We start from the raw sequence: 15,987 nt of genomic DNA on the forward strand, positions 1-15,987 counted from the left end.
TGCGTGCACCTTCCCTACTGTTCCATCTGATGGCCATTACCTTGACCACTCTGCCAGACCTAACCGCTGTGAGAAGGAAAGCGTTAAAGGTTCCCTTAGAAGTTACTGGCAGAGGGGCAAAAGAGGCCACGTGAGCCTTTTTCTGACTTGTTTGTAAGGCAAAGGAAGCTGCAAGCTTGCCTGAACTGTTTATCTCCAAATATCTTAAAATCCAAGTATTGGGTAGTGGCTCTGGAAAAGGAGGCTTTGGAAGAAGAGCCAGGGTTAGAACCACCCCATCTTCAGCTGAACCCTGGGACAAAGATCTCTGCAAAGGTTCTCCTTGGGCTGCAGTCTAGGAACAGTTAACAAAACCAAGCAGAAATAGAGGCTGAAATTCTCTAATCTGAAATACCACTTCTTCATATCTCCTATAAATTGCTCTCCAGTCACCCAGCAAAAATATGGGTAAGCAATGACTGAATTTGACAAAATCTCATTAAAAAGTACAATAAAACAGTAGAAACTCTCCAAATTTCTGGGCTGATCATTCATCCATTACAAACCTACACAACAGGGCATGGATTCAAGTTTTAATTTTCCTCTCCAAGTTGCCAAAATGTTCACATCTGCTGAGTCTTCTCTGTGCTTAGGGGGAAAAAACTTGAGGATCTAAAGGTTGTAACTCCTATGACCCTGAATGGAGTAACTTCAGTGATGAAGACTCCACAAGAACAATCTCTGAAGGAACTGAAAACTGAAGGAAGAGTGCCAGCAATGTGGGATACAGGACAATGCTTCTTATGCAAACAGAGGAGGCTGCACATCTGTTTGTTATTTAGTTCTGCTCTTGCAAAGAGGGAAGGCTTCACTTACTGCTGCAGAGATGACTTCAGTGTCACCCCTGCTCCCAGCACTCTGCAGCAAGGACTCCTCCAAGCTGTGCTCAGCGAGAGCAGCACGAAGGGAGAGCAGCACGAGGGATCTGTCTGTGCCACCAGCAAGTCCATGCACCTCAGGATTAACCCTCCTGAAGTGACCCTGCCCTGCTCTGCTGCGACACAGCGTGGAGTGAAGGCAGCTCAGCTCGAAGGTGGGGCCACCTGTCCCTCTGTCCCCTTCTGCCTGTCCACATCACCCTCCGAAGGAGCTGAGTTACAGTCAATGGTCCAACAAAACACATTATGCCCCTCCACAATCCTGGTCAGGAAAGGCCAGCAGGAGCTCGGGGAGGATGGAGAGAGCGTGGACAAAAGCACTGGTAACCTCCACACGGAGCTGACTCAGATGCTCAACACGCAATCGTCTGCAAGCGTGGGAATCATAAGACAATCAACTCCTCTTCCCAAAGCCCAGCTTACCCACTCGTCAGGAAAATCCTTCTCAGGGCTTTCAAAGGACTGTGAGAAGCTGATTGCTCCCACCAGGCTGGCCACTGCAGGAGCACCACTGAGCTCACTGAGGCTGCTTTACCAGAGCCGTGCAGAAATACAGAACAATACAGAAATCAGAGGAGCTGCAGTAATTGACACTGCCCTGCAAAGAAAGCTTACAGCATTCATCCATCTTAAGGGATGTGCTGTCACTCACTTGGGAATGTCATACTTTATGTCTTGTGCTGCAAGTATGAATACAAGAAATTAGGTACTTTTGTTAATTTGTAGAAACTTCCAGAGAAATGCAGCCTCCAAAGCCCCAGAATATGTCACCGAGGTCTTTATGTACATGCAGCTCTACAGAAAGGCTTTTCTGCAGAGTGAAAGGGGCTGCAGGTAGAACGACTGCTGGAAATCAGCTTACAAAAAATCAACAGTTTCTAATACCTGTGTTTGCCTCCAGTTAATACCATTAGTCATGTTCTCAATTCACAGCTGAAATACACCCAGATACTATGGAGATGAGCATAAGAACCAGTTGGAATATTCCAGATAAAACCTGATCCCCTAAATGATGATACATCTGAATAATTTGGGATGCAACCGGCAAGAAAAGTTTCAGTGAATATCACGGGCCCATTTCTCCTTTACATCCAAATCTTATTTCTATACTGCGTGATAGCATAAAGAAGACTTAACATAACTATTTAAATATAACCCATTTCTATTCAAAGAAGCCTTCATCCTGCTGGAGTTTATGGGACTCAGACACAATTAAATCTCCCCTGTGAGCAAAGTTACACAGATGTGGAAATGTATGCGGGATCAGGTCTTTCCAGATGACATTTCACATGAACCTTTACTGCTGATCTGGCACCAGAAAAGTGGAAGTGATGCTTTTAGAAGCAATTCTCTGTAGAGATCCATTACTGACATTGCTTAAAACCCTCTCATTTTGATTTTAAAGCTTTTTCACTATTTTATGTCTGTGGTGACTATTTCTAACACTGCCATTTTATGATTAGCGTGTGCTTATTATTTTCATATTTTCTATTTTTATCTTAAACAGTGAATCACTGCTTCATTGGACCAATGATTTTCCTTCTGTAATTGATGGCTAAAATACTGGCCAGAGCTGGGAATTAAGATAAGTGTGAAATCTGTTGCTTCTAACATTAAAAACTTATACTGGAAATATCTCCTTTCTGATTTCTATGCTGGCAAGAGCTCCCATGACTTAGAGAGTACCAGAATGGCTCTTGCTCAAGGCAAGGTGAAAAAGGCAGAATACATTTAAACATATCTAGGTGCTTGTGCACATCCACACAAAGAAAACAAGCCAAACCTGCACAAACACTACGATTGCAAGAGGGCAAAGGGATTTAAAGAAAGAAGTACCAGTATGAGGAAAACCAAGGGAGGAATAACTACCTGAATCACAAAACAAGAGTATCCAGCCTCAAAGATGCTAATTCAGGTCCTGAGGGATCTAATCAGCCTCTTTGTTGAAGTAAAGATAAAACTTTTTGACAGCAAACGCTTTCTGATAAAATGGAATTTTCAATTACCCTGCGAACATCTGGTCGGCGCTGCCATTTCCAGGGAAAACCACCACCACAGTCTGCAGGGCTGGGAAACATTCCACGCTGAGCTGTGCCCGTGCTGCTGCAGGAACAGGAGTCAGGAGCCCCCAAGCCCATGGCAGAGCCCCCACCAATGCCTCAGGGGCAGCGTGCTGCTGGCTCCCTGTGCCTGCCCCACTCTGCAGCTCCTCCTGGGAACCAGGGCTGCCTCCAGCGCTGCACTTCGAGCCTCAGGTACACCAGGATACGGAGAAAATCCAGCCCATCTTGCAGTGAAACAGGCCAAGGCACAAAGGGAGCCCAGGATTCAATCCCATCCTCCAGCAGACTTCTCCAGCCATCCCAAAACATCGCTGAGATCCAGCAGCTGCTTGAAAACACCCCTCTCTCAGAGAAATCCGTCTGGAGGTTCAGCTGAGGACTCGTTAGGAACAGAGCACATACAAACTTCCAGCAGCACTTAGCACCTCCACAAATAAACAAACAATTACAGGCAGCCAGGCAATCGCTGAAGGTGGAACGGCACCAGTGCCCGCCTTCCTCTGCATCCCATTTGGTGCCAATTAGCAAGGGAAGGAAAACAATCCTGGGCTATAATGAACTCCAAATTGGGTACATATTAGAGCAATTAAAGCCATCTTTTCATCAGATGAATTTATAATCAATAATTAAGATCCTGAGGTAAAGAGGGACTGGGCAGAAGTCCTGCTCCCAAAATACGCGATGTGGCTGAGCTCCAGGCAGTATTTCTGATGACCTGCTGCTACCCACTAAAGCTCAGCACTCTCCATGCTATGGTTTTGCCATTTTTCTGGAAATCTAGGTCATTTCCAAAGGAGGAGAAAGGGCTCCTGCCAGCAGGACTGGCAGCTGGTGTCACTCCCACCCAAGAGTGGCACCAGGAAAGTGAAACACCAGCAGCTCCCTGGGGCTCCCACGCCTAAGTACTCACCACTGGTTTAAGAAGACAAAGGAGCTTGGATCCATCCAAGCCTACCTCCCTGAGCAGGAAATGCAGCATCTCAGTAGGCAAAGGCTGGCCAGACAGGTCCACAGCGACCACCCTGAGCCACCACACAGGGATCATCCTCTCCCACCCAGCCACAAGGACTTCTGCCAACCGGTGTCTGCCCTGGCAGATCCAGGGTTGCCACTGAGCAGACAGAGACCCACAGTTTATTGGGACACACTGTGAGAGCTGGCCACCCATGAAGGCCTCGTGGTGCCTCGTGCTGAGGTCCAAGCCCAGCAGAGACTGGCCATGGGGGCAGCACGCCAGGCTCCCAGCCAGGAGATCATTACCATCAAGGAGCAAACTCCAACAACAACTCCCCCACCCCATTTCTCTGGGATTACATGAGGTGCAGTTTGGGCAGGGACAAGTTTAAAGCAAAGCATGGGTACATGAGCTGCCAGGCTGCTCTCCAGACAAGGACTGTGTGTTTGGAGCATCCTTGCCAATGAACTAGCCCTGCACATCCTTGTCAATGAATTTCTGGTGTTTTCTCTCCACTGTGCCACTCTGCCCCAAAATCAGGTAAAAATTACCAAGTGAAAGCCATCTCTTTAATCATGTGGGAGCTGCTGTTATCACCATCATCTCAGCATCTTGATTTTCCTGATTATTTTCTGCCGTTCCTGTTTGACAAATCAGCTCAGGCAACACTCTCTTTAACCTTTTTTTCAGTTTCTGCGACAGTAACCACTTCCCCCCCGCTGTGCTGCTCCTCTCATCGCTCCACCAGCACCCCAATAACCTCACAGGGTTCCCCCAAACTCTTCCACACAAGACAGGGGGTCCTGCAGGAAGAGAGCTGATTGTGGCACACCTGCCTGCAGGTGCAGCTGGATGTCAGTGCAGCACTACCATGCTGCTTTCCTCCCAAAAATAAACCAGACCCAGGAGCACCAACCCCCTGGGCCATTGCAGGACCGGGACACAGACAGGTTGCCTTCAGAGTCACCTTCTGGAAATACACCAGATTTTTGGGGTGTATTTTACATGCAGTGAGGCATCCATGCTACAATGGACTGAACCCTATTTACTTCCATCTGACTCCTATGATGAGCTCTGCCTCCAACTCAGCCTCTTTAACTTATTTGCATTGTTATCAGAGCCAGCACGCAGACTTATCAGAAATGTAATCCCTGTAAAACCCTATCTGCAGTCCATTGAGATTGGGTTTTTTGCTCAAGAAATGTGACAAAAAATTAACAGATGTTGCCCAGACCATTCACCAGGATGGGAATCAATTATGAACATTTTTGCTTCTACAGTCATCCCTTACTACAAATGCATCTTAGGAAACCCTCTCCTGATCGAAATGAAAAAGCATTTCTTTGTAATAGAAGAATAATAAATGATAGCTATCAGCCTGCATTCTCTGACACGGTGCTGGTCCGCAGAGAATTAAACTGCCACTGTACAGTTATATAAATGTTTAATTTTTTTCATCTTTGGCCACAGTAGGGTTGTCTGGAAATACATTATCGCTGCGGATGCCATCCCTCTCCAATTAGTGCGGCTGGCAGCGTGGAATGTGTAGGTGACCTCTGTGTTCCCCTCCTCGTGCAGTCTTACAGGGTTAACTGTGGCCATTTGACAGACTCTATCAAGAATTAATACAGGGATCAGATTCTCCCCAGAAAAATCCCACACTCGGTGGCGCAGATGGCAAGAACTCTCTCTCCCCCGTTTGACTCTTTTATGACAGCAAAACAAAGGCTTTTAATGATGTTTACCATGAATTGAATTAAACAGCTGAAGACCAGTTCATAATCACAGCATTTTGTTTTCATATCCTTAAGTCTTTTAGCAGTGGGGCTTCCAGTTGAGCCTCAGCTACAGCTTATCTCAAGATATAGCCAAGTGCCCCGAGGCTCCCCCGCGCCGGAGCACCAAACCGCACTCAGCCTTCTTAATTGAAAAAGACAGGATGTTTGCATTGGATGTTTGCATCCCTCAGACATTAAAAGCGACATTCATGCCCAAGTACAAACGACACTTGGGCTCAGATGAACTCCTCTGACTTCCTTCCTCCAGCTAAAACCAGTCTGATTTCAGAGCAGGACTTCATCCCTGCACTGGGGATGAGAAGAGCTGAAAGCTGCCACCTATGCAGGCAAAAAGACGCAAACCCTCGCCCACTGGCCTGAGCTAATCCCTTGTGGGATGCCTGACTAATTGCCCACATGCTCTGCTGACCTTTGGGAGAGCTGCTGCACGAGCTCTGGAGCTGGGACGGGAGTGCTGGGAAGGGCACACACCATGGGAACTCTGGAGCTGGGAAGGGCACACACCATCGGGAGCTCTGGAGCTGGGATGGGCACACACCATCAGTGCTCTGGAGCTGGGATGGGAGTGCTGGGAAGGGCACACACCATCAGTGCTCCAGAGGGGAGGCAGGCAGGGACCAGCTCTGGGCACAGAACCTCTAATTCCTGCCCTAATCCCAACTCCAGCACTCCCTCACTGTCAGGCACGTGCTCAGGGCCTTGGGTTTTCTGCCTGTGAGCAGAGGATAATCCCAACTGCTCACTTACCTGACAGGCGTGGCGTGAAGATTAATTTACATCTACCCAGCACTCTGACGACGTACGGCGTTATCCCCAGCAAGCTCTAAGCATCCTCACTGCACACCCACCAGGGCAGCCCAGAGCCAACTGATGGGGCATGTGGGGGGCAGTGGGCACCCCCCGGGGCGCAGCGGTGGCTCACCTTGCTCGGGGCCCTGGGAGCCCATGGAGGGCACGCTGGTGTTCAGCACGTCGTTGACGGCCGTGTCGCAGTAGAGGCCCCGCTGCACGTCGTGCTCGCTGTCCGTCTGGTCACTCTCCTCATGGCCACTGTCCTTCAGACTGTTCCCCTCCAAGTCCTTGAACGTGGAGCTGCTGGGGAAACACAGCTGTCACTTACTGGGTGGGACAAGGTGGCCCCCGACACCCCGCAGTGCTACAGCCAGACCTGTGGGGACAGGTGGTCCCTGTCCCCAGCACCCAGTGACACTGCCAGGCACACAGAGCTGGGGCAGGGACTGGGGGGGACAGGGGGACACTCCCTGACTGGCACCCCGAAACACAAGGCCCAGCCTGCACCACCCCACAGGCTGCTCCTGCCCCTGGGTGTGGTGTCAGCCTGTGGGCACCCTCAGGCTGCCCTGTGTCTGACAGAGGCTCAGAGTGAAGCAGGGTTTGAAATAATGTTTTAAAAATATACATTAAATGAGCTTCTTCTACAACTTGGCTCTCCCAAGTTGCACTACCTCATACTGAAGTTACACAAGATCTAAACCCCATTTTTTTAGGTTATAAGCCAAATCCTAATCACTTCAAGCTTAAAAACAAAAGTCTTCCTGGAAACAGGAATGTCTTTTTAATCACGCTGATGTATTCTTATTTTTAAAAATAAACCAGTGATTCTGGGTCCAAGTTCATGCAGCTTTAAGGAAATCTGATACACAGTCCAACATCCTTGACAGCCTCTGCAAGCACAGCCACTGCTGGAAGGACCAGGGACTGAGCTGCTCCCAGATTTCCCCCAGGGGCTGAGCAGCCCCAACACCCCGTGGAACGCAGCCCCTGGCCAGAGGGATGGAGGAAGGGCAGCTCCTGTGAGGACAGCTGAGAGAGCTGGGATTGCTCATCCTGGACAATGTTCTGGGAAAACCTTAGAGCCCCTCCCAGCTCCTAAAGGGGACTTATGAAAAGGAGTAACTTTTGACATGGGCAAATAGTGATAGGACATACAAAAAAGAGGGAGAGTGACTTTTTACACAGGCAGATAGTGCAGATAGTGATAGGACACAGAGGAATGGTTTTAAACTGGAAGAAGAGAGATGGCATTTAGATATTAGAAAGAAATTCTTCCCTGGCAGGGTGGGCAGGCCCTGGCTCAGGTGCCCAGAGCAGCTGTGGCTGCCCCTGGATCCCTGGCAGTGCCCAAGGCCAGGCTGGATGGGGCTTGGAGCACCTGGGACAGGGGAAGGTGTCCCTGCCATGGCAGGGGCTGGAACTGGGTGATCTTTAAGGCCCTTCCAGCCCCACCATTCTGTGACTCTACGAGGAGCTGCATCTCTGGCTGCATTTGGGACCCCCACACCCTGAGAGGGGCCGTGGCCAGGACCCTGTGAGCAGCAGGGACACCTTGAGGCACACCTGCCCCAGGTGGCACAGCCACCCTGAGCTCCTCCCACGCCCAGCCGTGGCATGGGAGAGCTGCACTCACGGGGAGGATCCAGCTGCACCCACTCTGAACTTCCTCGCTGGTGTGAAACGTCAGCCAGAGACGCGGCCTGGGCTTCAAAGCCCCAAAGAGCTGGAGGTTTTCATTACTTTGAAAAGCCCTTTTGTGTCTCCACGGAAACCAAGCAGACCACCTACCATCTAATGCTCTGCAAAAGCACACGAGGGGGGAGCTCTGAAATACATATAAATTGGTAAACCTTCAGACATTACCTTTTAAATAAAGATGTCCCTATTGAAGCCGCTGACTTTGATTCCAGGTGACATCAAAGATTGTTAAGTTAAGAAAGCACTACAAATCTACAATTCATTTGTGTGAGTGTAGATGAGCAAGAGAGGCAGGCAGACAACACAGGAAAAGTACAAATAGATTAATTAAGTGCTGGATTTGAGAAGATTCACTCACCAAAGATAGCAGAGCTACAACATCTTCATAAAGGCAAAGGATGAAAATGATGCCACAGTACGTTACAGAAAATACTTTTTGTTCTCAGATGTCTGCACAGCATTCCTGGCACCCGTTGTACTTAAGATACAAGACAAAGGTAGAAAGCAAGGGGAAGCGCTGTCCTACACGGAGCTGCTGCTCGTAATGCACAGGCAACCCGTGTTACAAGGCATTTATCTTCCCTGCAGAGAGCCAGACCGTAATGCAGCAGCCACACGACGTGCTTCCACGGCTGACACTTCTCTAAAGGATGGGCAGGTCTGGGGGAATCGTGGCAGCAGCATTTCCCAAACAATACAGCCTCGGAGCAAGCCCCGCTGCGGCAGGCGGGAGCGCTGTTTGCCTTTATCTTAGGTGTGAACGAGGAAAGATTAATAGATCTGGGGTTTTTTCAGTGTGCCTGAAGACTCTCTGGCGAGGAGCAGCGTGGCACAGGCCAGCCAGCTCTCAGTGTCACATTAGCATGGTTAAACACCAGGAGCCAGGCAGGCAAATACACCTGCTGAACCCGCAGCTCCCTCACTGCTCGGGCTCCCAGGATGTAAACAAATGGGATCGCAGCCAGGCAGATAATTGGATATTTTTACTGCTCAGATCAGATCTCAACAGTTCAGGGCTGGCTTCTGCTCTCTGTACAACCCGTGGTTCGGGGATGGCTTCTGCAGAGTCAGCGAGCACAGCTGTGCTGGGCACGGGCACGGTGCTCCCCACCCTGGCCAGGCCCTGGGGACAGCAGGGCAAGGAGCTGCTGGCCCCATCCTGCACCCTGCTGCTGGGCAGGGAGCTGGCCCTGCAGCCCTGGTGAGGAGAACTGCCCACGCTGGGTCAGTGCAGTGCCCTTCCCAGGAGGCAGCACAAGGCCAGCCTCCAGCCCCTGGGGTGATGCTCACCTCTGGGTTAACACAGCCCAGCAGGGCTCAGCTGCTGAAATCCCCAGAGACATTCCCTCACCACTGCCAGGCTCTGAGGACAGCAGTATTTCACCCAAAGGGCTCTGTTTCCCCAAGGGTAACTGCCAGGTTGCAGTTGAACTGATAGTTTCCTTTTACACATGGAAATAAATCAGCCTAGCCAAGTGCATTTGCCTTGGTACTCAAACTGAAACAGTGAGCTAGAACCATGAGCTGCATCCAACCCAATTACCTGCCCCCAAACAACTTGCTGTTTTTTTCATTTTCCCCGCCTCACATGGCAGGGAGATCTCACCACCCAAATCTATCCTTTTATTCCTGTGCATTCAAATGGAATAAACTCTCAGAATTTGAAAGTTGTCAGGGTAACAGCACTCTACCTCACTTACTGCACCTTCCCAGCATGAAGAAACCAAAGGGAAGGAAAAAAAATATTTACTTTACTGCAAACCATGAGCAATGGGACTTAATGGTAAATAAGTACTGTTTTAAAATCAAATTATTACTCTTAAAAAGTTTTGCATATTAAAACAAGCAAGTAGTATATAAGGCAGTATGAAGGAACATTAAACCCTTGGGATGTGGCTGGGCAAAGCAAGCCCTCCAAGCCTACGTACCTTTTTATTAAATGAGCTCTGCTGTTCACGTAGTTGGAATCAAAGGAGTAGTTTTCAGTCTGGAAGGAGGAAAAGAAAACAGAGATGGTTACAAGTCTGATTTCTCCATGGCTGGGAAGAGCCAGCTTTGCAGGGCCAGGATGAAAGCTTTTGAGAGGGAAGGAGCATCCCATCACGGCACAGGCCCCTGAGAGCAGGACAGAGGCAGGCATGGAAAACTCCAGTACCTGTCAGGCTTTCTACCAACTTTCACCAAAGAAAAGCCTGTCTGGTGACCACAGAACAATTTGCAGAGAAGAAACAATGTGACTATGCTCTGTTACAAAACTAATTGCCTTTAATTCCCTGATGGACTCAGTTCTGTGCGTGTCAATTTGACTGAAAGTTCAAAAGGTATTTTTCTTATTAGTGTATAATTAACATGTTAAAATATTTATTGCATAGATATGTAAATGCCAGCAAGGTAATCCCCTGCCAGAGAATTTAATGCGGGCACTTTTCTTTCTTTTACATCATTTCATTGGCAGAGACAGTGGGCTCTGTTATTAATAAAAAAGCAAACAATGGGTGACATGCTTAAAAGTTGGAGGGGAGTAAAAGAAAAGTCAGAGGAGTTGCTACATGCAAGCAAAACCCACTAACTTGCACTTGAAACACATCTTTTAACCTCAGATGACACAGCCCCGGGGCTCTGGTGCTGGCAGCAGGTAAGGAACCAAAAAAAGCAACCAGAAGGGAAAGCCACGAGGCCATGGTGGGAGCCATCAGGGGGCACGTGGTGGGAGCTGTGCAGGGGGAGCTGTGCAGTGGGATGCAGTGCCATGGGATGCAGTGCAGTGGGAGCTGTGCAGGGGGAGCTGTGCAGTGGGAGCTGTGCAGTGGGATGCAGTGCCATGGGATGCAGTGCAGTGGGAGCTGTGCAGTGGAAGCTGTGCAGTGGGATGCAGTGCCATGGGATGCAGTGCAGGGGAGCTGTGCAGTGGGAGCTGTGCAGTGGGATGTGATGGGAGATGCATGGTGAACCACAGTGGTGGAACATGGTGGGATCTGCACAGCCTGGCCAGGATCCTTCCTGCACTTCAGGGACCCCAGAGAATGCAGGACCTTGCACAAGTCAGGCACTCCAGCCCACCTGTCCATCCAGGGATCCCACCCGGGCTCCCACCAGCACCAGCCCTGCCCTGGGCGGCTCCTTGTCCCCTGAGCAGCAGAAGGAGCAGGTTTTGCTCTGCTCCCCTTCCTCGAGGACAGCAGCAGCATCCTCCCAGGACAGAAAAGGGAACACCCACCTGCCCCCCAGCCCTGTCCTGCCTTCTCTCTGCTGCTCCTCACCCCAGCCCCGTGGCTGCTCTCCTTCCCAGAGCCGCCCTGGGATACTATGGCCCGTTTTTATGGCAATTATGAACATGGTAAAAATAAATGCATGCATCTTTAATGTCTCAATAAATAAAGGAAAGCAGAGTCTGCTGCTAACGTAATCACAATGGCAGGATGCAGGGAGTGGGGCACTGCAGCAGAGCCGAACGTGAAATGCAATCGTACCCCAGCAGAGGTTACAGGGCTCTGCCAAGGTAATAAAGCAGAGGCAGCCTTGGTTAAGTGTAACCTTTTCTGAAATACAGCACAATGTCTAATTTACCAAACAGGAACCTCCCAGAGAGAAGCGGGCGAGGAGCAGCGAGCCGGGGGAGTTGGCCTAGCACTCAGCACAGCTCGGTTATTACTTGCACACAGTAATTACTGCTGGAGAGCCACGCTGGAGATTTACTGCACAAACTACTGGTCCCTGCAGCTCCTGCATCCCTGCTCCCGCCGGATGACTTTGGTGCTAAGAGCTCAGCAGCAACCAGACATTATTTTCAAAGCATGTGATAGCCAAGAACCCAAACACCGGGGAAATCACCTGACCCTGTGTTTGTCCATCAGCCCCGGGGCTGCCATGCCAAGGGGGGATGCCACCCCACAGCACTCCCCCAGGCAGCCTCACAGCAGCCCCCAGCCCTGCAAAGAGCTGAGAGCAGCTGAGCAATGGAGGGAGAAGGGATGGGAGCCAGTTTTGGCACAATCCTCACAGAGAGGGGAGTCCCCCTATCACCCAGCACTGGCAGACGTGGGATCAGCTCCCAGAGCCTCAGCTGGCTCCATCCCTGCATCCCCAGCCCCACCACCGTGTCCAGCAGCAGGGAGACCCCCTGCACGCTCCACTGCCTCCATCACCTCCATCCCTGTGTGTGCACAGCCCTGGGAAAGCCAGGAGAGGAACAGCTGGGTGAGACAGCAAATTTCAATATACACAGGTACACTGAAGAGCTTTAAAACACTCACAGCATGGACACTGCACTGCCAAGGCTTCAGGGGCCAAGGAATACCCATGGTCATCCACAGGGAAACACTGACCACTGCCACCAAAACCCCACAGGCTGAGGAGACACCACACGTGCTGCCATCAAACTGCCACAGCCCAGATACAGACCTGGCACTAAATCCCCCTCGGAACAACATCCCTGGGAGCTTTGCTATTGATTTCAAACCAAAAACAAAGACCATATCCTGGCTCAACTCATTCACTGACGAGCAAATTCCCCATGATTTATGTTCACTGGACTGGAGCAATGTCCTTCCTGTGTACTCCCTGCTGTATTTCCCGGTGTTTCTGTATTCCTGTGTACTTCACGTGTCCCCTCCTCAGGATGCTCTGCAGCACTGCTGAAACCCCTCCATCCACACGGAGCAGAGGGCTCCTGAGGGGCTGCACACAGCATCCGTTCCCAGGCTTGGAACTGGAACTCCCCCACCACGGGACACAGCACAAGTAATGATAATTACTTCCAGATTTCAGGCAAAACAAGGAGTGACACAGCCACAAGGATGGGAAATCCCCTTCCCTGGGTCTGCACCCTCAGAGGTGAGAGCTGCCTGTGCTGCCCACGCTGGCACATTCCAGGGTGGGCTGCTCATCCTTCCCACACCAGCACATTTCCTCCAGCCCCGTTTCTTTCGTTAGCCATGGGATTATCTGTCAAGGTTATCTCCATGCAGACTAGGGGATCAAAACAGAAAAATAAAAAAGAAATGAGATTCTTCATGGAGAAGGGTTGCTTTACAGCTTGCATTATTCAATCAGAGTTCACTTGATTTAATTCTAGTTCATCCTGCAAGGTGCAACCACTTACAAACAGAGGCAAAATGATGGGAAAGGAGAGCGTCTTCGACATGTCAACATTTTAATTGGGAAAGGATCCACTCCCTCTCTTAATGAGACCCAAAGAACAAAGTCAAAGCACAAAAAAGAGGGAAAAGGTAAGGCTGGCTGGCACCGATGAAAGTGTGCTCTTCATCAAGTGCATCTCTGAGAGGCTGGCCCTCATCTTCTTCATTATTTTGGCAAAAGCAAATGAACTGTCACTTTCTCACTAATCAGCATCACTCCTGTGGAAATCAAAGGGGAGCCCAGCCCCAAGTCCAGCCCCTTTCCATGTTCAGAGCCAGGCACAGAGAGGACCTCCCAAACATGCTGCCAACTCTGATCTCCTGCTCCTTGTAACTGCACAGAAAGGATGATCACCCCACAGCCTCCGTGCCAAGAATAAACTACATTCCAGACACTGGGAAAGCTGAAGAACACCCTTCATGAAGTCTGTGGCCTCAGCCTGCATTTTTCTTGGAGGAAAGAAACCTGCTGTCCTCCAGGGACAGGTTTGTCCTTGCTTTCCAGGTGCACACGTGTTGGTGGCAGTGCCATCAGAGAGAGCCCTGGCTTGCCATACAGCTTACCAGTTTGAAAAACGTTTTAACCGCTGCCCTAGCAACACAAATATAAATATAACAACAGGCACACTCCGAATCGAGCAATCAGGAGGGAAATATTAAACTTTTTTTTTTTTTTTCCCCTAGCGGCTGCTTTTGGTTGTGGACTGCCAATTCCATTAAATTAAAAAAAAAAAAAGGATGTACAAATGTCAGTATAACTCTTCTTGACCTGGATATCGATGGGGTGACTTCCCCGACAGCAAAGGGTCTGTCAGCAACAGAGCCCTGCTCTAAGGACTGCTCACTCCCTGCCTCAGAAACAGAAATAAACCCTGCTGGACAAACAGAGATGCTGGCTGGGTCAGTCCCCAGGGCGGGAGGGCTGTCCTGGCCACGCCAGCAGGCTGGGAGCAGCACAGTCCTGTCCCTGCAGCCCCAGGGCAGATGCCTCCATCTGGTTCTTTACCACTCTTCCTCTTTTCAGCCATTTCAGATGAGGGATGATATTTTTCAAACCAAGCTCCACAGAGGTGAAAATCCAGCTCTGTCCACGGCGTGTGGATGCAGCTCTCGATAAAGGGTTTGGTTCCTCAGTCCACACATCAGCCCCCAGCACAGTCCATGGCTGCTTGGAGCTGGACCCATCTCTCCCGACCCGAAGTGACAGGTATCCATCCATCTGCCAGCCTCTGCCTCAGAAGATGGCTCTGAAGCATCTCAACACAGGGGTTTCTTGCCCTTCTTCTCACTTCAGGGTGAAAACATCTCTATCTTTCCACAAATTATTGTAAACCTGCTGCAACCTCCTGCCAAAGCATGTAGGGACTCTTCACAAAATCAGCTTCATAAAAATGACACATTTAGCACCACTTTTTCAGGGTTATCCCTTGAGCCTTTTTTCCCCTACGTGCCTTGTTAATAAAGCTTGCATGTCACCCTTTATTATCAAAAAACAAAGCGGACCTTTCTCCAAGGCTGCAATGTGCATCTCTCCTTTTGGTTTCACAAAATCCTCCAGAATCACGCAACGGCTCCTCATCCTCTGCATCAAGCTGCACATCTCCACCCGGAGCACCAGCCTCCCGACCTTCCCTCTGTGCTGCAGGCATCACTGGGGACCACAGAAATGGCAAATTGTTCCCAAAAGTCCACTGGGCCTCCCTGGTGGGAAGGGTAGGGCTTGTCAGACTGCTTCTCCTGGTCCTTCTGTATCCTCAGTCCTGTTCTCCATGGGCCACTCAATCTCAGGCTCCAGCATCTGCAACAGAACTGATGCTGCCTATTAGGAGATCTCACCAGCATTTCATTCTCATGGTTTGAATTATACTGTGGGTGATACAGAACTCATGCAAATTAAATAAGAACGCTCCAGCTGCACTTGGGAAACAGTGAAAATTTCAAAGTAGGGACCAGGTCAGATGAAGTACGCATCAGCAATGAGGGAAAGTCATTATTATTTAGCAAGCTGCTTATGTAGCCCATGGGAAATAAGGAAGAGGTCTGAGACTCCTTCCCACCGGGAGCAGGCGCAGAGGCAAAGCCCAAGGAGCACTGGAACTGAGCCTCACAGCCCGAGAGGAGCAGCCAGGCTGCTGCTGAGGCTCTCACACCCTGCCACAGGCTGGTCTCCCTCTGCACAGGGCACTCATGGCAGGGGCTCGCCAGACCCAGCTCCGGGCTGGGAGCACATCCCAAAGCACATCAGGAGAGATTTCCCCCGCTGTGTGTGATGGCATGTAATTAGTAATTAGTAATTAGCCCTGTGCTACTGGCCCTCCTCTGCCCCAGACCGTGACCTGGTGCAGTGCCTGACCCACGTGAGGAGCTCTGCTCCTGCTCTCCCTGCTGCCCACCAGCTCTGCTCTGGCACTGATGGCACCTGCGGCACCCACAGCCAAACCCCTGCTCCCAGGTCCTGACCCTCCCTCGCTGGCACCTCCTGCCACGGTGGGTGCCAGAGGTTTGAGAGCAGCAGCAGCCCGAGGCTTTGGGTTAAACACCAGTGCAAACCCCACCCAAACAGCTACTGGGGCTTCCAGCACGGGGGAAAATCAGCAAACGCTGGCACACAGAGCAATGGCC

At 50.4% G+C, this 15,987-nt stretch overlaps 1 protein-coding gene across 2 annotated transcripts in view; it reads right to left on the reverse strand.

The window, feature by feature from the left end:
- Nucleotides 1-15,987, reverse strand: part of PCDH19 (protocadherin 19) — a 59,297-nt gene that overhangs the window by 22,212 nt on the left and 21,098 nt on the right. Inside the window, exons 3-4 of one of the 2 annotated variants that reach the window (XM_041459246.1) lie at nt 10,156-10,214; nt 6,657-6,826 (exon numbers count right to left, since the gene is read on the reverse strand). In XM_041459246.1, the coding sequence (XP_041315180.1) occupies nt 6,657-6,826; nt 10,156-10,214 (229 nt within the window). Of the gene's footprint in view, nt 1-6,656; nt 6,830-10,155; nt 10,215-15,987 lie in introns of both variants that reach the window. The other variant, XM_041459245.1, reaches the window with a different exon arrangement.

The sequence above is a fragment of the Pyrgilauda ruficollis genome, unplaced genomic scaffold (assembly GCF_017590135.1).
Source record: "Pyrgilauda ruficollis isolate IOZ18807 unplaced genomic scaffold, ASM1759013v1 scaffold133, whole genome shotgun sequence".
Classification (NCBI taxonomy): domain Eukaryota; kingdom Metazoa; phylum Chordata; class Aves; order Passeriformes; family Passeridae; genus Pyrgilauda; species Pyrgilauda ruficollis.